The sequence below is a fragment of the Zosterops lateralis genome (assembly GCF_965231275.1).
Source record: "Zosterops lateralis genome assembly, chromosome: 9".
Lineage (NCBI taxonomy): Eukaryota > Metazoa > Chordata > Aves > Passeriformes > Zosteropidae > Zosterops > Zosterops lateralis.
The window spans coordinates 21,349,806-21,376,064 of NC_139769.1; the positions used below are offsets into that span (position 1 = coordinate 21,349,806).

Sequence of the window (26,259 nt, forward strand, 5' to 3'; positions counted from 1 at the left end):
CCGCAGGAGCCCGCGGGGCCATGGAGAAGCGGCTCCGCTCCCTGCTCCCCCGCCTTCGCCTCCTCCACGCCGCACCGACACCTCGCTCCGCCGAGACGCGCGTCCCTCGGCCCCTCCCCGCCCCGACACCGCGCAGGCCCCGGCCGCGCCCGCCCCGCCCGCAGCCCCGCTCGCCCCGCGGTACCTGGGGGCCACGGGATTCCCGGCCTCCACCCGCTGTGTTTACCCGCTGTGTTTACCCGCTGCGGGCCGCCCCGGCAGCCGCTCCGCCCGGCCCGGGGGCCGCTCCGCCCGGGAAGCACCGCGGAGCAGCGGCCGCGGAGGCGCCGCCCGGCCCTGGGGCGCCGTCTGGGGCTGCGGGCCCGCCCCGAGCCCCGCCCCGGCCCGCCCCCGGCCCGCCTGCGGACCCGCGCGGACAGACCCACGGACAGACCCACGGACAGACGGGCCCTCGGTAAGGGCCAGCTCGAGCACAACGGGCGGGTGTAACGTGACGGAGGTAAAACCGGATCCGCCCTGTAAAGACACAACTCGGAATAACATTAACGTCAGGAAATCGCTGTTGTTACAGACACACCAATTTAAAATAGAGCGCCAGCTTTGACCACAGAGACAACTAGAGAAACGCTGTTTTCTTCCAAAGTAGCTTTGTATCCGCACCATTGTATCATACATACATATTATTGTACTTGTATCTTAATAAAGAAAAAACAAACGAGATTTTCAGCTCTACACCACTGTATTGTTACTTCTTGCACTGCAAATTCCGATACTTGAAAGCAGTATCAAAGCTCTGAAGTATTTTATAGTTCTGGCATACTTAAATCATAGGTTGAGCTGTTCTATCAGAGTTATAAACCAAGAATTAAAAGTAACAGATGAGACAGGTGCAGGTGTTGGAGGTCTTTATTGAGATTATAGCACAGATACACTTCTATAATTACCCTTCCACTTTTATACGATAGTTAAAAATGCTTGCTACAGTGCACATATAATTTAGTAACCAAGAGAATCCAAAACTTAACTGCAGTTCAAATAAATAAATAACCTAAAGTTTAAGTTTTATATTTCAAAAAGTAAAAGGAACTGTACAATATGAAAATATAACAATACATAAACATTAGAATCTAAAGTTTTGTAGAAATAAAACTGCAATTTCCCATACATAAAACAGTGCAAGAAACAAAATTCAGATAAGCTTCTGAACTGGGAATTTAAACAATTCTTAAATTATCATGCAGACATAGCATTTTAAGCCATGCTGGTTTCTATTACAGCATTAATGGTATCCCTTTTACTTCAGAAATTGGTAGCCATTAAGCTCATTGTGACAACTGCTGCCAATCCACTCTCTTCTACAGTACATTATACACAGAGGTATTCTGTTGCATTCAAAAAGTAAAATATTACATGTTTCTACTGAAAAAAGTCAATATTTTACTTTTCCCCCTCCAACATGTTAGCTGGTTAAAACAATGTCATGTAGTAAAAACAGCAACATTTTTCCCAGGTTAGATGAAAATAAAGAAAAACCCCCACTATATAATGGACCATAATCAAGAAGTGGTTACTACCTAGTCGACCTTTAAAGTTCAGATTTTCTTTTACTAAAAACATTGTAACTGTGGAGATGTTATAAAGTTTGAGCTCTTGTTTAAAAGTGATGAATTTAACAAACCTGAAAAAACAGTGGAAGTAGTTTTTCTTTTATGCGTGTGTGTAACTAGTTTCATACAGACTTGATTAAAGTGTTCCTCAACTTAAGTTTCTATACAAAATTCTCATTGAGGCAAAGAACAAGGAATGCAATTAATACCAAACTGTAAACACATCATTCATGTTACTCTGAGTGCACATCAACAACAGAAGAGTTCTCCTCATAGACTTTGGCAACAAGACTACAATAGATCACAGCAGCATGAGTTCAACATGGAAGACTGGAAGCACTGCAAAAGAATATACTAAAAACACCAAGACCTCCTAGAAACCAGAAAAATCAGTGACAGGTGCCCCTCCTCTTGATAAGACACTCTCCTGCTCAACTGCTGCTCTCTCAAAGCCTCATTATTATTACTTGTTTTGACAGTTCTGTAGTCTCGGGTCTCTGTGCTTTAGCTGCATAGTTGCCTTTGTTTGCACTCTAACCATTGTAGGTCCAAAGGGTTACAGTTCTGTCTGCAGAAGATGACAAGAAGGAAAGATCTTGTGTGTGCCACCTGCACTGAATAACTTTGTCCTTGTGCTCCCCTACCACCATCAGAGGAAGCTGCTTTGTCAGGTCCCCTGTGGAGAGGAAAAGAAATCATTACTCATTTCACAAATCCATATCCCAGCCCTTGGGTGGTGGGTGTCTTCAGGCAGTTTGCTTACTCAAAGCTTACATCTGTATTTCACCTTTCTCTCTCTCACACACACACAGAGCGTAACAAAAGACCCCAGTGTTTCAGTTTTTAGTCATTACTGAACAAAGTACAACTTAATGCAAATCTCCATCATTTTTACACAAAATGATTAAAATTTAATGGCCCCATAAAATCAAGTCTATTAGATATACCCAGTATCTTCCCTATTCTTAACTCATCCCAATAAAAATGAGAATTACTATAACTTTTTTGGAGTTTAAGGGTCAATTTTATGAATGCTGTCTGAAAGCAATGACCATCTCACCAGACAAGAGTGTTAATCAATGATTTTACTGTACTGAGTCCCTCACCCTAAAATAAGACGCAGTTCACAGCCTACACTTTCAGGACCACAACCAGGCAATTTCCACCTGACACAATCACATAAACACACATCCAACCTTTAAACTAAAACCTGATCCTTGAGCCACGTTCCCAGCTCCGACATTAAAGCCCCAGCTCAGCAGCTGTGCCGCGTTACCTTGCAGGTCTGTCACCTTGATCTTCATGTCGTAGGAGCCGGTGAGCAGGTAGTGCGCGCCCGGGGAGAAGCGCACGGAGCGCACGTCGCTGCCGTGGGGGTGGTAGCTCTGCACCATGCGGCCCCCGCGGATGTCGTACAGCATGCAGCTCGAGTCCTCCTGCCCCGTGGCCAGCAGCCTGCCGCTGGGGTCCACTGCCACCGAGGCCACAGCGCTCCCTGCAGGGCCGCACAAACCCCAACCGCCCCACAGCACAGTTAGCTCGGGCAAATAGACAACTTTTGGGGTTTCTTACACAAGAACGTGCATTGTAAAAGAACATCGAAAGCTGGCCTCAAATTTAAGGTGAGCATAACCAGCTTAGAATAAAAAAATCTTTATGTTTCAGCACTAAAAACTCTGAAGTTATAAGTCACACTTGACTCATAGCAAAGATACTATTAAAGCTGCATGAAGAAGTATCTATTCCATCATAGGAAAGAAAGTCACTCTTAGGAAATAATGTGGAATACTGCAAGGAATTCACCCTGGCCCGAAACTTTCAAGGACTTCAGTAAGGTTGCTGTCTTTGAATGCACTTAAAAGCGTCTGTTTGAGTCATAAGGCAAAAGCACCACCCATCTTCTGAAAGGAAGTATTACTTTAGGAACAAACCAACCAACCAACCAACCAACCAGCCCCACAGGTATAGATATCCTCACAGGTTCTTTTTTTAAGCCAAGCCACCCCTCTGTGCCACAATCTCCCCTTACATCCACTCTATATGACCTGGACATCTTCAAAGTCTATTTTCATGCCAGGATTAGAAGCATGATAGCAAGTCTTGCCTGTTCCATGAAACGTTGTTCCCACAACACGAACACAGCTTGGCACTCTCAAATCCCAAAATCTTACAGTCTTGTCTTGGGATCCAGATGCAATCATCCAGCCACTCCATGTATAAAGTGCTAAAATATGTCCTGTGAACAAGAAGACTTCTTAATTTGATTAAGCATTATTAACCCAACACTGAAATATTACAGTTGGGATTCTTTTTTGCATTCAGAGACTTAACAATCCTGTGGAAAACCTGCATGTTGTGTGATCCAATGCACAAGTCTATGGCAATATCCAACTTTGTGTCTTCTCTGGAATGATGTGTGCACTGTCTCCACTAGATTAACAGCAAACATATTTAACAACATACACTGCCCATCTACTCTCAAAATACCTCAGGAGCAATTGGGAGAGGGAAAAAAAATCTTGCTCAAAAGAAAACCACAATGATTTTAAAGCAAACCAACAACTTTATTAGAATATAAGAGAGACTTAGAAAGTGTGACAGAAGCCACACTGTACCTACCAGTGTGACCACTTAGGGCATGTAGGCCTTGTCCACGCTGACAATCTGTTGTGTAAATATTACAGTCCCCTGCTCCAGCACTTATTAAAATAGCACCACCACTTTCTGGGCCTTCCATAAAAGCCAAGTCTCTGATTGTGCCATCGTGCATGCTGAATTCCAAATCTGGTCCTAAAATAATTTAAAAATTAAGGAACAAAGTAAGGCATACTTTGGCTGTTAGTGCTGTGCTCTTTAAAGTGGTTACAGAGATAATACAAAGTATTTTAGGCAAGGGTGAACATGCCACCAAGTGCAAACATGGCTGTGCACTTCAGCACAGAACACAATATTTCAGTCACTACAGTTCAAATAAAATCTCTAAGAATCTTTAGTTTGAGTGTTGCTTGAGCTTCCTACTTCCTAAAGCTTTACACAATGTACACAGACCATCACCACTGCCAACTGCAGCCAAGGTTTCTTACAGAGTACGTTTATTTATTTTTGTAAGCTCTGGTGAACTAAAAAGATTCTCTTTGCCAGGAGGAAAAGATCATTGAGAACATTGAACTACAAAGGACAAGGCAGCCTAAGTTCAAAACAGAAAAGATAAGACATATTGAAAAGATAAAACATATTGATCAGGAGGGGTGGGCATGAAGGCAGTATTTGCTGGGACAGAAACCTTTTTAAGATGGGTGAGAAGAGAGAACTAGGTAAGAGAAAAGGGAAGTAGGAGTGGAAACAAATCCTTAGTGACAACCATGCTCTAGAAGTGGCTAAGAACATCTGGTTGTTTTGTTGTATATGGGGAGTAATTTTCCAGGAGGTAGCACAATTAAAGAGTCTTGCAAAAGGAAACCAAAACACAGTCACCCAACCCAAACAAAATCCTAAAACCTCTCAGTGGGTCTTTGCTGGATAGAGACCACAATGATGTAAAAGGGAAAAGAGACTGAATTAAAATATTGGAATAAAAATAACAAAACACCAATGTAAACTGAATGGTTTTGACAAATATTGGATAGCAACTGAAAATAAATTCTTTGAACTAAATATACACACAGTACCTGTTGCATTACAAGTTTCTGCATTAAAAGGCAGCACTTTCACATATTTATCATTAGAACCAGTAGCTAACAGCTGTCCACAGGGACTCCAGGCTACACAGTAGATTGATCCTTTATGATGCTTATTCCTCTTGAAGCGAACTACAGGCTGTTTAGGAGTATTATAAGCACTGGTAAAAGAAAAAAACAAACAAACATCATATTCCCTTTTATTTCTAAAGAAAAGGAAGTATTCTAAAATGAAGATAGTATTTTTCTGTTATTTTGGGTAACATGAAATTCATATGACTATTGGCACTGAAACATATATATGTGATCAAAGACAAAAGGATCTTCTCCTCATTTTCTCGATTTTTCCTCATCTTCCCATTCTATCTGTGATTGAACATGTAAAATGAACTTACCCAGTCCTTTCATCTGTAAAGGGTTGATACAGATAAAATATAATGATTACTAGCTATAGGACAACAAAACATTATCCCCGGAGTCCAAAATTGTGTGTGAGTTCTCTCTACATCCTTCATACATCAACACCTTACTTCTATGGCCACTTTTGAATATGCACAATTTCAATTAAGCAACAGTAGGCCAAGTCTGTGCAAGAAAAACAGATTTACCGCTTTATGTTAATGAAAGAACCCTGACAGCATCTAAATACAGCATAGATTATTATTTTTAAAACCATATCAGCTTTACACACTGCTGAAATAAAAGCAGCAGTCCTAGTAATTTACACTTCCTTGATTGCAATCAATTACCTCTCTACAATGTTCTTTTTCTGCTCTCACAGCAAGAAGAAATCGTGTACTTAGGATAAACTGTTGCAGTACTCATCTCCATATCACTCCAGTAACATCAACAAAAATTCAACAAATTTAATTTGCATTGAAAAAATTCATAAGACTTATTATAAATACTTGAACAGAAGAGGTACAGAGAAAAGACAGAAGACAATCATCCAAGTCTGTTGAAAAACTTAGGAGATTAATATCATTTTAAGATTTTTTTAAAGAATACTAAAGTAAACCTACATGGTAGCTAATTTTATTTTGCTGCCAGAGAGGAAATCCATTACAGATTAGCCTAAATCAGGATCATTCAACACACTATAGAGCTTCCTAAATGCCCTAATGCCTTATCTCATGCCTTATCCAAACTGAGTTTGGATTCATCACACCTGAAGAGCTGAGGATCACTGACTCTCTCAGGATGTGGGAGCATACCCACATGTTACCATGCATGGAAGCACTGTGATTATTTGAGCAACATTTGCAGAACTGTCACATGTATCTATCTGTCAGTCTTTAATCTTAAAGGTGAGCAAAATCCCCCACACTACTATTATATCTTTAGATAAACGAAAAAAACCAACACCAGACCAACCTGGCTTGAATAATTCATCAGTTTGAAGGACAAGTGAAAAAAAAGTTTAATAGGACCAACAGAGCTTCAGAATAAAGAACAGTTATTCTACACAACCACAGCTCTTTGAAAAGCACATAATTCTGAATACATGTCTAGACTCATGTTGTTACAAGGATTAGAATATCTTTAAGATAATGTAATCTCTCTGCTGACTTGTAAATCCCAGGATGATGTATTTTAGGCAAACTGCAAGCGTAATTAAAATCAACAGTAAGTGGAAGAATTACAAGCTCAGAATTAAGGAAATCTCAGTATTCCTCTCCTGTCCAGATGCACTGTGTCTCTTGTCACATCAGGTCGTGCACTGCAAGTACAACTAAGGCTGCAGAGCTGCTCAAACCTTTCCCAGTGAGCAGAGTGAGCAGCTATGCAGGAGCCAATGTGTTTTGCACTGCTTACCAGTCAAGAGACTGTTTGGGCTTCAAGCCCAGTAAGCTGTCTTGTATTAGGTAACAGAAATCAATCCCTTTTTTTGTTGTGTCATACACTGCTCATAAATATTTTTGAATTAAACTTCAAAGGCTACCTTACTGATGATATTTAAGGAGGAAATGAAAAATCAGATTACTTTTTGAACACTTTGGAAGCCTGAACATCAGTTCTAAAGTGGGAAGGTGTCCCAGACAAAATCACTGCGCACACTTGTAGCTCCCTATAAAATTGTGGAGTTTTAGATGCCTGCACTTCTCCCCTCCTCCAAGAAAATAATCTAAGAGGAGAAGAATTAAGGAGATTGTTATTGATGTGGCAATATTTATTTTCAGGTATGTTTTCCCCATCCTATTAAAAAAATGGGTGGAAAGAAAACTGAAAATACAGGGGCACAGTAAAGCACAAACGTTGCTTTTTCTGTCAAGGAACCAATATACCTAGAAAACAATGTTTAGGTTAAAAACAGGTCAACAGACACACTCTGGCAAGTTTTGTTGTAGAAGTCAAGACAATAAAACTTTTCTCTACTCTTAAGTCTGTCCTTCTGCCAGAAACTGAATCCTGTGAAGTTCAGCTTGTGGAACTGACACACGCTTTCTCCCACTGTTACAGCTGGAATATCAACACCACTGAACAAGCAGTAAACTCAAAGGAGCCCAACTGCTGAGACAAAAAATAACACTTCTGTAAAGAAAAGTGTGGTCTTGTGGCAATACATCTTGCAAGTAATAAACAGAGCTAAGAAGTGGCCCACAAATATACAAATACTTCAGCACATCACCTTATTTTTGTTTGGCAGTTCAGGATTACAAGGAGAGCATTACTGTATTTATGACAATAAAGGTATGAAGCATGCAGGTATCAGTACCTACAGGAGAAAGAAGTGCTGTAATACAGAAAAATAAATTATTGTATTAGTTTTCTTACCTTGGGTCAATTACTTCTGGATAGGCACAAACTCTCAAAGTTTTAGAGTTGGAACCAACAGCATATAAACTCCCACTGGGATGAAAGGCTACAGCTCTGACAGCTTGTGTGTCTTCTAGAGTATTAATGCAGATAAACTGCTTTTTGGATTTGTCATCCTGTGTAGAAGGGTAACAGTAAAATTAGGTTCTTCTATGTAAAACTGGACATTCAAAAGTAGGTGTGACTGCTTTGTGGAATAATGTAAAGCTACTGCAGCCAAGTATTAACAAGTAGCAGTACAGCAGGCTGGATCAAAGTACAGTTTTGTAAACAATGTTTACTCCAAGTCCAAGAACATTCCTGAAGCTCTTTTCTTCAACTGACTTTTACAGATACCATTAATTAGTATTTCTTGTTCTCCCTCCAGACTTCCACCTGCTTTTGTTCTTCTAAACAGCCCACTTCAGATGGGGAATACTACAGTTTATTTCTGTGTAAATACACTTGATTTGTTGGGAACTTGCAAGGGGAACAAAGCTGTCATTTTACTGGAAACAGCCCAAGTCAAGCAGTTTCTAAACCAAATACAATATTAAACATAGGACCAGATTTTCAACCTGTATGTAACACAAAGTTATCATTAAATTATGCTAAGCTTTATTACATCATCCTCCTTGTGACTTCCTGACCACCTTTCTAAGATTATAATTTTTATTTATGTAGAAACTTTGGAATGTACTTATTGCAGTTATTTCCCTATTAACTATTCCCCTGGTTTTTCAGGCCATACTGACTGGAGTCCAACACTCAAAGTTTTAACCTAGAAAATACACAACAATGATTGTAAAAGACATCCCACTGGAACATCTGTTGTATAAGGACAAGCTGAAAGAGCTGGTACTATTTGGCCTTGAGATCAGAAGGGCTTTTTAGGGTGTACATGTGTACATCTCACCAGCGCAGATAAATACGTGACTGGGGGAGTGAAGAAGATAGAACAGGAATAGTCCAGGGAAGGACTGGAGGCAGTGAACACCAAATAAAAGAAAGCAAATTCCATGTCAACTTTTTTTGTGTTTTAAAAACACTATGAGGGTGGTCAGACATGGGATGAGGTAGCCCACAAAGGCTGGGGAACGTCCTCCATCCCTGGAGAGACTCAAAACCCAACTGGACCCAGCCCCAAGCATCCTGTTCTCATCGACCCTCTTTAGAGCAGTGTGTTTGGATTCAGTCTCCAGACGTCCCCTCCAATCCCAATGGCTCTGTGACCGTAGGCACAGCACCAACCAAACTTCATTCTAAATGGATTTAAGGATTAAGTACTGAATCTTTTGATAACATACACGGTAGAAGAGAAGAAAACTCACCTCATCACCTCTTGTCCTAGATAAATTCCCCGAAGAGTCTTCTGACTGTGGCTGAGAGGCAGCATGTTCTGACGCACTGTATTGATTTGGTGAAGTGTTTAACATCACAAGACAAAACAAGGAGAGCAGGGACAGATTTTTTGGTAAGTATTTTTCAGACTAAATTTACAGTTTCAGTCATTCTCAGAACTGACTAATTTGTGTGAAGTGTTATAGGTGCCTGCATCATTACCATTAAACTGTTATTGTTACAAGGGACAGCCCTCTTGGCAGCAGCTCCAAGCACTGAACAAGTAAACTCAAGCTAAAAATATTTTTCATTCCATAACCTATCTCTGTATATATAAAATATATATACACAGAGAGGTGGAAGAATTACTGTTTCTTTCAGGTCAGCACCACTTTTAGTTGACAGCAGAAATTCAGTTCCCACTCTGCCCTGCTTTTCCCTTCAACTAGTTTGTATTTCATAAAAAAGCTTCCAGAAACTTAGAATAACACAAAATAAACAAGACCTATAACAGATAAGATGGAACAAAAAGTCCAAAATTAAAAACAAACATAAAATGTAAGTCATAACAAATAATCACTATTCCTCATGCATGCAGTAAAAAAAAAATTTAAAAAAAAACCAGAAAAAAAAAGAGAACGACTTTATAATCCCTACATAAATATTTAGAAAACATTGATCATGAGCTAAATACTCCTATTCAATGATAAATTACTTTGATAGCTAACTATAAATACAACCAGCTCTCCCACAGTGCTAGGAGAAGGATATTTCCATTCCTGAGAGCTCTCCAGTAACCTACCTTAGATTCCCCTGTACAGGTGACTCTTCAGGAAAGGGGATCTGATTAGCTGGTCCACACTTGCGAGGAGTGCTCGTATTTAGATTTGAGCTGTCAGCTGTTATCCTCTGGCTACCATCTGAAGGTGCTGATGTGAAGTTACTTGCTGGATTTGTAGATGCAATCCCTTTGCTCCCATTACATTGCTGGCTAAGTGTTTGTACATCATTTCCAAGACTGTCCATACCCATATTTAATTCTCCTAGTTTCTGGATAGATCTAATAACAAATGACAAGTTAAAAAACCCAAACCATCAAACCAGGTCCTTATGAAAACTTACAGAGGGATATGGGTGGGTAGAAGAATGAAACTCCCCCAACCTGTTAAGAAACTGTTCAGTAAGGTTCTGTTGCTGGTCAGCTCCATCCTCCTGATTGACTCCTCCTTCCAACAACATCTGCTGATACAACTGTCGCTGCTGCTCCTTCTGCTCCAGGTGCTGCTGGTAACGTAGTCTTTGTCTGTAGTATTCCTGAAACTGCTCTGTGGAATCACGAAGCTAAAAAGAAATGAGAATCACAGATGGAATTAAAATAGTTAATTGTGGTATTTCACATAAATATTTACTTTATGGTTCAGTATTTCAACACAGGCATCAAAAAGCCAAGAGATTCAACTCTGAGTGATGATTTCATTCTTCCTTAAAACCACACACAATTCACATATTAAAAAGAGAAAGCACTGCTGGCCTACACCATTCACTGTTGAAGCAGTCCTGCCATAATTCTGAAGGAGATTGCTCTTTCCAACAAAACTTCCAAAGTATTACTTAAGATCAAAACAAAAAAAAGTGATTGAGAATTGAAAATAAAACCCATAAAACAACGTAAGTCATTGTTTCATTACAAATTTAGTATTTTCTGCCACGCTGACACCTCCCTGCCATCAGTCTGCAGACCCAGCAGCATTGGTCTATCCAAGTGTTACAATTTACTTTTGAAATTGGTGCCCTGTTTTAACTCTAAAATTCCTTATTTTCTGGACCAAGCAAACACTTGAAATTCCTTTCTCATAGTCCTTTCTCCCTTTAGCCTCCCACACTGCCAGCTGCCTAAGACTTGCTGGTGTTTGCATTCCCAAACCTCATTTTTCTTTCACTTTTCTGCTAGGAGTAAGATAAAAATGAAGAAATAGAAGACCAAAAGCACTAGTCCAAGGCCAGATTATCAACACTGAACTGCCCTACATTTCCTGAAGAAAAACACCAAACTGCATATTTACCTAATAGAAAAAAACAGAAAAACACTAATAGAAAGAAAAAAAAAGTAATAGTTAAAAAAACCTTGTGTGGATTTTTTGTTTATTTTCTGGAGCAACAGCTTTGTCATCTATGATTTAAAGTTGTATAAGGAGAGCCTCATAACTTTGCATTAGTTCAGACCATTCATACATATTCTGTCTTTAACAGCCCTTGCGTTTCTTCTATTAACAATTATTAACAATACTTGCATTATGATTTTTTTGTTCTCTGACATTATTATATTTTTTATTTATAATGAATTTCCTAGAGATGCTTCATTTGAAAAATATTTACCATCTTAGGTTTCCCACGGTGAATACTTGCAATTCAGAAACTCCAAAGTTATTGATGGAAGTCAAAAGTATTTATTTTCTTTACTTGAAATTCATGAAATATTCCCCACTCCCTGGGTTACCATCCTAAACAACAAGTATATTCTTGTCTATACTTCTTTCCATGACTGATACTTGCTTGTTACAATGTTATTCCATATTTTGATTTTTTTGTATTCTGTGCCACTATTTCCCAACCAACATGCAAACCTAAAATATGTTGTGCTCAGAAGCTCTATTCTATAAACCCTGGCTTCTAAATCAGCCTCTACAGGAACACATCAAAACCAAAGCTCTGAAAAGAAACTTAAATTAATTTCTTACTCCTACAGGTATATACGTACACCACTATTATGTGGGAAATGAAACAAGATGAAATTGCATCAGGTACAACATTCTTTTCTACTTGTGTGTAACACCCTGGCCAACATCTTCATCACAGCACCTCCTGTCCTCATTCTCTCCTACAAATGCTGCATCTGTTTGATTTTTCCCCTCTTGAAGCCTGGCACTGCTCTGTACCTAGCTAAGCTCTTCCCTCCCTTCCAACATGCACACAAAACACCACTGCAGCAGAGAAGTGACTCCAAGTTCTTGAGGGGAGTGAGGTCCCCAAATGTGGAGGACTTTGTTAATCTTACAGTAAACCCCAGTGCCTCACTCAAGTATCCAGAGCCTACTAGAACACAGTCCTGTCAAAGCTGGGCTGGTTTTCAACCCTTCATAGAAGCCATAAGCCAAGACAAAGTTTATCTAAGAAAATCAAACCTGAATCTGCAAACAGAACAGACAGCACACTCAGTGCTAATTTTCACTAACAAATTTAGAGACTAGTATTTAACTGTGGAAAAAGAATAGAAAAGGTAACTGTTTTCATTGTTTCCTTCTGAGCTATTATTTCACTTACCCCATATTGCTGTTAAGGGAAAAAAAAAAAAAAAAAGAAAAGATAGTCAAGACACAGGCTTTCAAAGATGAATCCAAAAAAGGTTGTGCTATTGGATTCTGAACAGCAAAGATATATTTACAAGGGAATTGCCCAATTTTAATTTCAGTATGTTCTAGACAAGACCTGATGTAAGATGACCTATGAAACCTAGTGTTAACACCAAAAATTACAATCTACATGCTAGGTTTCTCATTAGAACATGAAGAGGATGCTTAAGCACTGTTTAATCTAACATTGTTTGCTCTTGTTTTTTTTTTTCCCTTCATTTAAAAGATATACACAGCAGTTTAGCTGGACTGCTGATGTGGCAAGCCACTCTAATCAGCTGCATTACAAACTCAAATGACAGCAAGACTTTATACAATGGGGGGAACAAAAAAAGTAGTAGCTTCTTTTACAAGATGCAATATGGCATTTTTACTACAGTAAAAATAAGATTCAAAGCAGCCCATTGTCATGCATGAAATTCTCCACACAAAGGCAAATCATTATGAAGTGATCAGAGCCCAGCTCAAAGGGCCTCATTATTTTTAAACAAACAAGCACTACCTCATTTTTCTCTTGTTTGGCTGATCCCTGACTCTGTGGTTCACTTCCTGGAGCTGAGCTCTGGCACGAGGTCTCACTGCCAATGGGATGCTGGGGCTCCACAGGAGTATCACTGCTCGCAGCAACATGGAAAAGAAGAGATGCTTAACTGAGAATAATTAAGAGTAGAAAATCAAGTGGAGAAAGATAACATTCTAGAGTAAGATCTGGCAACACAAGCATGCAAACTACTTAAGTCACACCAAACTGAAGATACCGTTTAGGAAAAAAAAAATGCCACTTGCAATGTGTTACACTAAAGAAAATAAACTCCCTTAGGAAAAAATTCCATTTGAAATGTGTTTCACTAAAGAAAATAAACTCCCTGACAAACAAAAAGCACAGCCAGTTACCACAGCACACCCCAATTTAATTTTTTTATCTCTACATTTGCATTCTACATCCTTTAACTAAGTCACTCAAAACCTTCCATATCAAAGCAATTATGTACACAAAATGTATCTGATATACTATGAAACTAAACTCTTCCCAAAGATAACAGTTTAATTACCACTAACAATCTAAATTGCAACTAATATCCATGGATCTTTAACCTCCATCTGTTTGAACATTCCTGAAAGTGCAAGGTAGAAAAATGTTTATATTGGTTTCACTTTTCTTGTGCTTTAAGTATTTCTGCATGACACACTTTCCAAAATGGTTTGGCAATCACTCAGTAAATGTGTAGAACACACTACAAGCCATGGATGCCCATCTTCAGTTTTATCAACTTAAAGTCTTTTACTCAATGACTTGGAGCAAAGGTTTTTCAGAACTTATCTTGAACTTTTTGGGTACCTCTGTACAACAATAAAAGTAACTCAGCTGACTAAAAGACAATTGCTTAATGAACTTAATTTGTGAAAGAAATAGAGTGTTTCCATCATGCGCAAGAGGAAGCAAAGGCCAGATTTACATGAAGCTCAGCTTCTGCCCTTGCAAACATTACCATTTAGGCTGGTCACTTGACCTGAAGTTGGATTCTGAAAAATATAATGCTTCCTTGAAAATCAGCCCTATCCCTTAATTCTGACCCTCTACTCCTAACTTTCAGGAGATGTATTATTAATGAAAAAACCTGTTACAAACTACAAACTTCCCATGAAAAGGCCTACATAAAGAACTGCAGCAATTAATCACCTTCTTCAGCCTGCACAATGACATTATTTGTGCAGAATTAATCTAGTACTCCAATATTGAAAAGGGAATCAAAAAATCTCTCAAGAATCAGTTTGAACACTTGACCCTGGCCTACTCACACAAGTGATAAGGTTTGATACAGATCAGTAAAATTAGAGGATTCACCATAAACTAGTATCTTCAGGAGGTACACTTTGTAAAAATGTAACATCAGGGATACTTCCTTAAGACTTAAGCTATCACAAAAACTCCAGCTGTGAAGAGCCTGGTAAACCCCCAGATTTCAATCTAACAAAACAGCTCTTTTTGAGGTAAGTATTAAGATAAATATTAAAACATACACTACTGTAAGTATTTCCATTATCACTGGTGAACTGACATCAGTTTGGTCATGTTTGTTTCCTTTTTACTGAGTTTAATTACAGCTGCTCTTTACCATAACACAACATATGGAATATTGCTCCAAGGCAAAACTAATAGAGACACCAGCTGTGGCCTGGATTGATCACCACAGCCCCAAATGTTGTCTGCTGGCCACTGCACCCAAGTGCAGGGCCAGTTACCCATCTGCTCCTCTAAGAGCCAAAAAAGCTGGCAGCTGCTTTCTAGGGAAGTTTGACTGTAAGGGACAGAACTGCTGATCAAAAGAAAGGCCAGGCAGAAAGATGATAATGATAAACTCTCAACTGATAAGTACCATTTCTCCCATTTATCAGGACATTTCTCTCAAAAGCCAATTTTACAGTCTACATTTCATTTAAGAACTTATTAATAGCTTAACCCTACTATCTCAAAGTCCAATACAAAAACCCTAGTACTTACAGCTGCCTTACTCATCTTTGGTTTAAAAAATACAAAGTAAGTATTTCAGCTGAGCTACTATTGTAACAATTTAAGTGATACAGGAATGGTAGAACAATGGCATATTGTCATTTCCACCGACTTCACTGGGCTATGGTAATTGTTCAAGTATACTTAAGTAACTAATCCACAGTGTCAGGACCAAAATTATTTATCAATACTTGAGGACAGAATGCAATGGAGAAAGAAGATGGGAGTTACAGCTATTTCACTGTGTCCATTTATTTATCTGGAATGGGAGAACATACTAATACTGAACACAAACCCCAGCTAGACCATTTTATGTGCTCAGTTTATTCGTGCTCTGTGCTAGAAATCTTTAAGAAGGCCCAAATTGAATCCATAAGGCTCAACCCCAAATATGAAAATCTACTTAGATCATAAAAGCATAAGGAAGAAAACAATCTCTATAAGGAGGCTTCATTCCAACAGAATTTAAACAACCAAATTATGTTCCAGTGTTACAATTCTGTTCAGAGGCACAGTGCAGGTAAGAACACAAACAGTGCAACACAAGCTAAGGTGAAAACAGAGCTCTAGCTGCACTCACCGCTCTGGTGACTCTTCAAAAATGCTGTGACATTCAGTGTTCTCAAGCATGAGGCTCCTGCTGAGATTCTGTACTCCGGGGTAATGGAAATTAGCGAAGGAGTGGGACATGGGAGAAGTTTTGGTCCCCAGGTCGGTGACCCGCTTGTCGTGGTTTGTCAGCCCACAGGAGAGCCCGTCCAAGGCGGGGTTTAAGGAGCGGGTCATGTAAGCGTCCGCTGACTGCGGCCGTCGCATTGGGGAGGATGGATAAGGAGAAAGTTTGCTGATAAGGGGTGTCAGAAGATCAGCATAGGCAGCTTTTGTAGGCTTGAGGAGTTTATCAACGTGAATATTAAGCATCTTTTGTTCAAAAGCACATGAAAACACAGTAGCTGGCAGATTCTGCAGCCATGACAATAAGCTAAGGTCCAAGTCATCACAGCCATTACCACACAGGAGATCGATGCCCAGCAATACTTCACTTTCTGTGATTTCTTCTCCCGTGGCTTTACTCTGACAGAATTCCACACAACACTCGTAGAGCAATCCCTTCATCACCAGCTGAAACAAGCGGTTGTTACTGGCTTTGAAGCCGGCCTCGCTCAGTTTCCTGTCGGCTGGGATGAACTCTGCCACCATGACACAGGCCTCCTCAAAGCAGTGCACCCGGGCCGTGCTGGGGTTCCAGTCCTTGAACTCGGCGTGGTTGGTGAGGCGGGGCAGTGTCAGCAGCAGGCACAGTTTGCTGTAGTCCTCCTTGGAGGGACAGTACTCCTCCAGCGCGTGCAGGCACTGCACGGCCTCTCGCATGGTGAACTCCAGCTATGGAAACATCAGTGTCAGCACAGCAATCTGCAGTGCTCGTGTTTGCACAAGAAAAGACTTGACAAACAGGCAGCAACAGCATTTGTCTGCTTTATTCTGCTACATTCTTTATTGCTATTGCTGCTTATATGTTAATTACAAAAGAATATAGAGTCTGAAATTGCTGATCCAAATGTAGTTACAACAGAGACAAATTCCTAGATGTTTTGACTTCCTAGAATCCCCCATCCAGTCCCATTTTTTACAGATTCATGGAACATTTTCATGCCCCTCTAGGTTTGATGGGCTTAAAATTCTAAATCTGTGACTGAGCAGCTCCAATTCTATTGTAGCCCAAAAGGTTACTTCCATTCTCAAAGCTCACGGACTTATTTTCCCCTTTATTTCTATAACTTCTGCCAGTAGCTTTCAATAAAAGCATTGTAGATTGCTCTAGCTTCCAGTGATTAGCAGCTTTTATACTGGGATTTTCTGTTCTTCAATCAAAAATGTTAAAAAAAGTTCAAAGAGTTCTCAGAAGACCTCCAAATGAACAGAGGGCTTTATTACAAAGCCAGTTGGTAGCTCTGAGCCAAGAACCATGTTAAATATGCAACTCTGACATTTTTAGTTATACAGATTTAAAAAACAGTAAAAATCCCCACTTATCTATGTTACCTAGATACCTCAATACATAAGCCCTTGACCCACAACATGCCAACACATTTGGTAACATTTACAGCAAAATAAGGAACATTAATCTGATTTCTCCCCTCTACTGCTATCCTAGTAACAGTATACAGATTGAGGGATCAAAGGACTAGTACTCCTCCCATTTACAACTAAAAATATGGAGTTACTTTTAACTCTCTCTACTCTGCCAAGAAAAACCCCTGAAGTACAATGTAAGTGTAATGGGACAGAGAATTATAATCAATTCAGTCTGGAAAACAAAATCGCTTGTCTTAAAACTTCTGTCATTCTTCATTTTTTATTTCATAGCATTTTTGTCTTAGAAATTTGGTATTACTGTGTTGTCAACATAAATGAAAAACTGTAACTAATTGCACAGTCTCCACATCTTCTTTAGTTTGAATTAATGTCTCTTTCCATATCAAAAACTTAAGTCCACAACTCCTGCTGTTTGCACATTGAACTGAAAGAGTTCTTTGTGAACACATCTGCTCCCTCAGAAAAACAATTCTGACCTTTCTGTCTAAAACCAACACAAATTAAGCATAAAATTCATTCAAACTTTCCTCTGGCCTGAACTACCACAATAAATTTCTGTGATTCTGAGGCCTACTTCAGAATACTTCAGGGGGGAAAAAAAAGTAATAAAGAAAAATAAGAGCCCTGTACTTTAGCACAATGGCCTAAAGTAAATCTGAGGGTAAGGACCACAGACAGAGCATATGGTCACTGATCCATCTGCAAAGTTTCAAGCAACCCTTTTCTGTACAACTGTATTTGAGACCAAGGAGCCACACTCACTTCCAAAGAATATTGGTTACTTTATCCAGTGTTCATGAAACCATTTGGTAATACCTAAAATTTGTGTATTTAATGCTGGGAGCTTCTGCGCTGCCTTTAATCAGACTAATCTTGAGATTCTCTGACAACAAAAAAATTCTCAAACCAGAGGCAATTCTTACATGCTGAGGCTCATCTTCTGCTGACATCGCATTGTTCACACATAAAGCTTCCAAGAACTTCTGCTTCATAATAATGTAACGAAACCTGCAGGTGTGAAGAGAAATACTGTACATCTTGCTCCAGTAAACATCATTCTAGAGACAAGCAGGTTATTCTACATCAAATTTCTGTGTTAGGCATACCTATTGTCATGACAAGGAACTCCAATGTGAATTTTAACAAATTGGTAACCACATTTTTTTTCAACATGGAATATTTTTCCCATAATTGCTTCCAGAAATATTCTATGACAAATACCAGAAGGCTAATTAGAAAAAAACCCAAGTACAGCAATCATATTATTTCTTGAATAGAAGTATGACAGAGCATCTATTAAAAGGTTGTACAACACACATCATATTCCTAAAGTGACACATGACAACTCATCACAGATTGTGTGCACGTATTTTAAGTACAAGTTTAAAAACACATGCACACACTTTAGGAACAGCACACAGGCTAGAAACAAACACCAACAACTAAAGTGAGAACTCATAACCACTGTTTTTATAGGCAATACTTAGATATCCATGTATTTTCCAGAACTCAAAAAACCTGAACTCTGACATACATTCTATTTTACCTTTTCTTGTCAAATTTTTCCATACATTCAAGAGGCTGGATAAATTGAAGAACCTCATCCCACTGGCCATCAAGAATCAGTTGCCTAGTAAAAGCAAAGATCATTTCTTGAATGTCAATGGACAAGAACATCCCTTTTCTAAGTAAGCAGCCCATTTAAATACAAAACAATAATTTAAATACACAACAGGTCATCAATCCACTTTGAAAAGTCAATGTTTTGCACAGGTGCCAGGATGATAATAAGACTATCAGTAAGAGCAACATCCAAGTCTGTTCTCAGTATTTTGAAAAAATAACTGAATACTAGAAGGACAAATTTTAAATACTTTTAAAGGCACATAAAAAAGGATAAAATGTTAAAATGAACAAGCAAACAACAAAAAAAAATCTGTGTCAATGCATGCCACTGCTGCCTGGTCAGTGACTCTAGAGCTGGAACACACTGCAGGGCTGGGCCACAGAATGGGATCACAAAAAAAGCAGAATACCAGGAGGGCACAAGTTAAGAACTCCTGTTTAGTGGCACAGGGCTGGTGACTGAATCACAGTCCAACTCCTGTGTTTTCATAAATGTGGTATTTAAGCACCAGAAAAACAAGTCCTACCTTAGGAAGAGCATGTCATCTGAAAACAAGCCATTAATGACCCCACTTTCTTTCTCAAGTGCCAGCATGCTGATGTGAAGTTTCCTTGAGTTCAGAAAATCTAGTATTAGCTTAATTATTTCAGCTTCTTTAACGTTCACTGTTTCTTCAGCCGTCATGATGGCAGTCTAAAAGGAAAAGGAGAATTTTAGCTCTGATCAATATCTCATTTTCTGCTTGGTTAGCAAATGTTGGCTACCAACAAAAAGAAAAATGCAGATTTACAGGACAGAACGTAGTGGCATTGCAAAAATTTAACAAGATTCAGTAATTGATTTTGAGGTTGACTATGAAACCATAATTAAGATCTAGCAATGCAGCTGCAACTTTTCCATTTCTGTCCTATGCATAAATAGGGGCCCAGATAAACAAATCTACCAAGAAATCAATCCTCTAGCAGTGTGAAAATATTGTGCTTACTAAGTCTGCAATATGTAAAATTTTCCTCTCTGAAATGCAAACAGTGAAGTTCAAAGAGTATAAGAGTCACTTACTATATCATCATCTAGAGCTCTCACATATGAACTTAAAATATTTCTAACACATATAAAAAGCACTAAAAATGCCATCTCTCCTTACCTTAACTTTGAAGTAGCATATGACAGCTAAGCCTGGGGTTTCCATTCTTCCTTCCTAAGAATGACTATTTCTGTCTATTCCCCTTGTGAAGGATGTGAGGCTGCCAGCCCAAGGTGGCCTGAGACAGGCCCTGCTGGCTGCCAGACTGTCCACACTCCCCTGCCTCCAGCTGAGTGCTCCTGGCCCTGCCTCAGCCCTCCTCCCTTCTGTCACTGCAGGAGCATTTCCACCAGCTCATGTAGTTGGTTCAGAGTTCTAATGAGCTGTCCAGCCATCAGAAGAGGTGGGCAGATGTAGCTGGGGTGGACAGGCAGCTTGTTTAAAGCACCCACAGATACAAGGTCCAAGCTCCTTTGCAACACAATTCCTCCAAGGCCATGAGAATTGCAGCACGTCAGGGAATTAATTTAGGTTTCTCTTGGGAGATTCCAACACGTATGACTTGAAGCAGAAGCTCTTGAATTTTCTTTTTCAAATGGTTAAAAGACTTTACGAGTAACCCCTAAACTGATCTGCTGAAAAGGAACTGGGGATGAGGGGAGAAACCCACTAAAACAGCCAATCTACACAGTATTGCCTTATCAGAAGCCCTAAAAAACCCAAACGAAATCTCCCCCACACCTAGCAGCACTTCTGTAGCTACAATAATATGATTTAACAGCAGGAAAAATTCAGTTTAATCCCATATTACTACTGCAAAAAAGGGACAGTGCCTCTTGTCACCCCTGCACTCATCCCAGCCCCACAGCTGGGCTGTGTGCTGAGCCAGCCCATCCTCTGAGACAGGTGCAACTCGAGCATTTACTCACTCCATGGGCACACGGGCACAATGCTGACACAAGGAACTAACAGAGCTTTGCTCTCTGGCAGTAGTAGAGTCTTCACCTGACTTCAGTGCACCCTCATTATCAGTTTAAGACCAGAGAAGAAACCAGTACCAGTGAGGAACCCTCAGCAGGAGGCAACAGCCCCAGGACAAAGGAGAGACTGAAGCACAGTGATCTGAAAAATGAATAAAGGTGGGGGGATGTGACCACACAGAGCAAGACAACCACAGCAATAGGTTATAGTTCCCAGTGTCTCTCCCTTATAATTCAAAAGGGGACATAAAAATTATTCTTAATTCCCTCATGAAATGATTCCCTTATGCAGATGCAGCAACTGAAAGACAACCAGCTGTGGGCAACCAAGACAACTTGAAAACACAATGCAGCCTTCATGTATCTCATCCTTGGAAAACTGGTATTAACAAACTATCTACCTCCTACTAGGAAAAGATGCATGGAATCTGAGTAAGTCTGAATAAACCAAATAAAATACTCAGAGTATTAACAAGAAATTAGTTATTTACCAGAGAGGAAAGGAAGAGATGATTACTCCATGAAACTCCTCATGGATCACCATAAACCAATGCTAGTGAACTTGAAGTGATATAAAACCTTAGGCCTTAATAACATGCTTTCTGCAGTACTGTCTAAACCCCCAAATTTTCCATCTTCCTCACAACTGTATGCCAATTTTTTTCCACGTAAAAGTTTTTGCCAGAACATTTGACTGGCAAAGCATTTGATTATAGCAGCACAGTTTATTTTGGAACAACAGAGACCTAGTTGTGCCAGATGAAATGGCCTAACTTCTTAAAATGGGTCTAATTCTCATTTTAGTCACAGAAGACTCCAATCACCAAGTATTTTGATGGGTTTAATGAAAGACAAGACCAGAGATGATAAGCACACTCTCAGCTAGTAAAGTTAGAAGAAAAAAGTAAACTCTGGCTTGCAGAAAGCTTTGCTGCAAGAAAGATACACACACCCACAAATCAAAATCCAGAACTTGTAGAGAGATGCTTTTTCCTTATGTTTTAGCCCTGTTTCAACTTCCCTTTTTGGCAACTGGATATGGATTTTTAGTCCCAGAGAAAAAAATCTAACCCTTCCCTTACACACTGAAAGGGGAAAAAATCAATACAGATTTAACCAGCAATTTAGTATTAACATCTTAATTCACAACCTCTTCTAAAGCATTTGCACTTCTTTTTTATTATGCTTCATGGCACTGGTGGGTTTTATGTAAACTAATTAACCTCCTTGTCAAAAAACAAAGTAAGGCTTAGGCAAAGCTACACTGAAATTCCCCATCAGAGAAAAAATATCAGACTAAGAAATCCTTTGAAGAAAGGAACATCAAGTCCAGCTTTGTTTTCAACAGGCTCTACTGGACACAAGTGTAAACAGGAAGCCACACTACACAGCTTCAAAGTTTGTCTTAATTATTTATATATTATACTGATGACAAAATGAGCATACTACTCAGTACTTTGATTCAGAGTACATCTACATTATGTAAAATTCAGCATCTGTGAGCTGTCTTCCATTTTCCATTGTAGTTTTTTTTAAATAAGAGGTTTGTCCTGAATATAAAGCCTCTGACAATTTGAACACTTAACTTCATTTACGTAATTCTCACAAATCAGGGTAAAGAATGTTGCACCCTCCATATTTGATATAGGATTAGCAACAGCACTTTTGGGTGTACAGCAAAGAAAAGTGTATTACAACATCCAGACTTAGTTTGGATACTGAACTTCTGAAAAAGAGTTGAAGGACACTGATAAGCTGATCCATTAACAGTATTATGATAATATTCAGTGTGCATTCCTTATCAGTGCAACACAAACAGCTAGAAAAGAACAGTAAACCTACTAGAGAAGATTTTCATGTAATTGATGGTTTTTAGTCTGATGAGCTCAGACTTCTCTTATAAGCATTATACTGTCAAAGTAATAAGCAGCATTTTAGCATGAAATTATAAATATACACAGGTTTACACATCACTCTCTATGAAATCTCTGAGGTTTTCTGACATTCAGTGGTATGTCAGTATGTGTATAAATAAAAATAATAATAATTAAAAGCCAAAGAACAGAAGGGAAACTCAAGATTAGAGCTCAAGCTGCATCTTTGGTCCATCATGGTGTGTGGCTTTCTGCTGGCACATATGGCACATAACGTCACAATCTGATCAGCTCAAGCTCTAATACTCAAGAATGATTGAAGCACAGCATTAGCTTGAGGCAAAAATGAAATCAAACCAGAATTGGAGCTTAATATTTCAGGTGCTTGGTATTAACCACATTTCTGACACAACCTTTTTATCTTGCCCAGTCTTTTCAGAATGGCACTTCTCCACATCTTCCTTCCTTCTCCAGTCCACTCCCTCTTATTTTCTGCTAGTTCTGTATTTAAATTTGTTTTTCTACATCAAGAAAACAAAAAAACTTCTTGCCACAAGCCTGACACATCGTTCCCTTTAAACATCTTCTCCACTAAAGTTAAACAAGCTATTTGGAACGTAATAACTAATGCTACATCTCCCAGTGAGAGCCTTCACCCTTGTTCTGTTCTTACTCATGTTCTAAGAATATGCCACCAGCAAGAATCCTCTCATGGTGTTAAAAGCATGACAAAATAACTCTTAAAACATATTTATTGTCATTTATTCATATAAATGTACAATTTCAGGACAATGTTTATAAACTAGAAGCATCTAAAGACAGGTTAGAGACTGCTTAGTGCTTTCTTAGAAGAAATTTAAAATGCATATACATTCACATGATAAAAATTAAAAGTAAAGTTTAATATTAAACAATTGTGAAATACTGTAGAGTTGTGAAATTCTACAGTAAGTGTTATTCGTATGTTATTTATCGACTGAAACAAATCACTTGCCAATAGCATAGAATATACATTTGGAAAAACAGGCAAGGAATAAAAAGTCTCTCACTATTCTGAAATACAAGAAAAAAAATTATAGGCCAAATCTTCAGTGTCATGCTGTGAGGGCAGTGACACGTTTAAAGGGGCTCAATGCCAAACGAGGAGCCTTGGTTCACTGACAGCTGCGGTGCAGACCCAGCCACCTCAGCATCCTGGGGAGCTGTCACACAAAACCTCGCTGGGAAAAAGTCATACATATTTACAAAGCTGGCTATTTTGCATTAAGCTGTTTCACCTTTTCATCTACCCCACAGTCACTTACATTTGCCTCCTGTGCCTTCCCAGAGGCCACTCCAGACTTCTGGCTGCACAGAGCCCACAGGGCACCCGGGGCCCAGCCAGTCCCTACTGGCTCCGTTTCTGAAGCGCCCTCAATCATCTTCCAGTTATTCTACATCAAAGGAATTTACCAAAAAAAAAAAAAAAAAAAAAAAAAAAAAAAAAAAAAAAAAAAAAAAAAACAACCAGAAAGAAAGAAGGAAAAAAAAGAAAGAAAGGAAAAAGAAGAAGACTATAGGCCCAATTTTTATCACAACTGACTCCCACAGCAGTCAGCAGAGCTCGCTGACACACATTTCACCCTAATAAATCACAGAATTCATTATCTCAAATGAAATGCACTGAGCATATTAAGATCTTAACAGAAAACCTTCACTGAACTTTGAACCCTGAGACCTTTTCTCCTCCAATACACAGCAAATCAGCGTCCTCTTACACACCAGCCCTTCCTGCCTCACAGGGATTTTTCCCCGGCTTGCCATCTCGTAATCCATTTTGTTCCCCCGCCCGGATCAGCTGTTGCTCCAGAGCCCCGGTAATCCCGTCTCGGCAGGCCGGGAGGTGACCGCAGGGCTCTCGGCATCCACAGCCCGGCTACAACCCGCACACGCCTCGCCCGCCGCGCTCCGCACCGCGGATGGCAAAAAGGTGACATTAAATTATGCAATACTTCACATCACAGTAAAAATGTAAGGCAGCAAAATAAGAAAAGCCAGACGACTTCCAAAGACTAGATATTAACGCATTTTGACCGTAATACCCCGGCTTGTTCCAACGTTTTTTTTCCCCTCCAGTAGCGATTCTGTCCGAAATCCCGGGTTTACAGCAGCCGCCCGGGTAACTGCGCCGCGCTGAGCCCGCAGCAGCGCTTCGGGAACGTCAGCTCAGCGCCAGCGCCGGGCAGGGCCGCGCGGCACCGGCACCGAGCACGGCACGGAGCGCAGCCCCGGGCACACGGAGTGCGGCCCCGGGCACAGAGCGCGGCCCCGGCACCGAGCACGGCCCCCGGGCGGCCCCGGGCACACCGAACGCGGCCCCGGCCCGCAGCGCGCCCGGGCAGCCCCGGCCGGGCCACAACAAAGGGGCGGCGGCGCTCGGGCGTAGCCGGCAGCCGGGGCGCCGCGCCCCCGCGGGGAAGGCACGGACGGGCCCCGCGCCCGGCGAGGACACCGGGCAGCGCCCACCCGGTGCCGCAGCCCCCGCCCGCAGCCCGCGCCCCCGCCCGCCGTCCCGCCCGCTCACCTGAGGCCCCGGGCCCGAGCGCGCCGGCACCGGCGGGGCGGGGGGGAAGATGGCGGCGGCGGGCCCGGCCCGGTACCCGCGGTCCGTCGGTGCCGCTGTCGCTCCGCTCGCCCACACCGCTGCCCGCCCGGCGGCGCCCCGGGGCCCTGCCGGCGCCGCTGCCCCAGCGCAAAGCAAAAGGGGCGGGCCGGAGCCGCCCCACCGCGGGGGCGGGAGCCACAGGGGGAGGGACAGATGGCGGCGCGGGGCGGGGCGGGGAAGGGAAGGGCCGCTTTGTTCGCGGCGGGACCAGCCCGGCCAGGCAGGGCCGCGCCCGCGCTGAGGGAACGGGGCCGGGAGCCGGGCGGGGCTGCAGCTGCTGCCGCCCGGAGAGTGCGGGATCCGCCGCGCCCCGCCCCGCCCGCGGGCCCTGCCGGTGGGAGCACACCCGGGGCCGGGGTCAGCTCTCGGGGGAGGCCAGGCCGTGTTCCCGGGGCTCGCCGAGCCCTCACGGGCCCCACGGGCGGGGCGGGAGCGGCACCGCCCGGGCCTTTGCTCCCGCCGCTCGGGCTTAGGGCTGGTTGGCTTTAATCGCTGTGTGAGGTGCTGCCGGGATCCAGGTCAGCCAGGATTTTTTAGCGAGCTTAGGCAGTCATCCGCTTCTTGGGGCTGTCGAGCGAAGCCCGCGTTCTTTACAGAAACCTTATGTATGTGTGACACCCGTGTCTTATGAAGATGTATTCATATATAATTTGATTTTCAGTTACATTTT

At 41.1% G+C, this 26,259-nt stretch overlaps 1 protein-coding gene across 2 annotated transcripts; it reads right to left on the reverse strand.

The window, feature by feature from the left end:
- Positions 1-896: 896 nt before the first annotated feature.
- WDR47 (WD repeat domain 47) lies at positions 897-25,547 on the reverse strand. Of its 2 annotated transcripts, none has more exons than XM_083867394.1 (15): positions 25,509-25,547; positions 19,594-19,760; positions 18,987-19,070; positions 18,364-18,448; positions 15,924-16,726; positions 13,334-13,445; positions 10,584-10,762; positions 10,224-10,481; positions 9,412-9,487; positions 8,060-8,217; positions 5,276-5,445; positions 4,227-4,397; positions 3,712-3,843; positions 2,884-3,102; positions 897-2,283 (listed from the first exon to the last, which is right to left on the reverse strand). In XM_083867394.1, the coding sequence occupies exons 2-15, from the start codon at positions 19,749-19,751 to the stop codon at positions 2,141-2,143; spliced, it is 2,748 nt and encodes a 915-aa protein (XP_083723520.1). In that variant the 5' UTR covers positions 19,752-19,760; positions 25,509-25,547; the 3' UTR covers positions 897-2,140. The 2 variants fall into 2 exon arrangements, with proteins under 2 accessions (XP_083723520.1, XP_083723519.1); XM_083867393.1 differs by lacking the exon at positions 25,509-25,547 and adding an exon at positions 24,250-24,949.
- Between the last annotated feature and the right edge of the window lie 712 nt (positions 25,548-26,259).

Bases quoted from the DNA above. Each gene is read 5' to 3' on its own strand.
- WDR47 (XM_083867393.1), bottom strand. From the start codon at position 24,366: ATGATTGAGGGCGCTTCAGAAACGGAGCCAGTAGGGACTGGCTGGGCC. The intron at 4,398-5,275 runs GTACTGTGTGTA...AAATTATTTTAG, and splicing joins AGAAACTTGTAATGCAACAG to GACCAGATTTGGAATTCAGC. The intron at 2,284-2,883 runs GTAACGCGGCAC...TCCTCTCCACAG, and splicing joins CAAGGTGACAGACCTGCAAG to GGGACCTGACAAAGCAGCTT.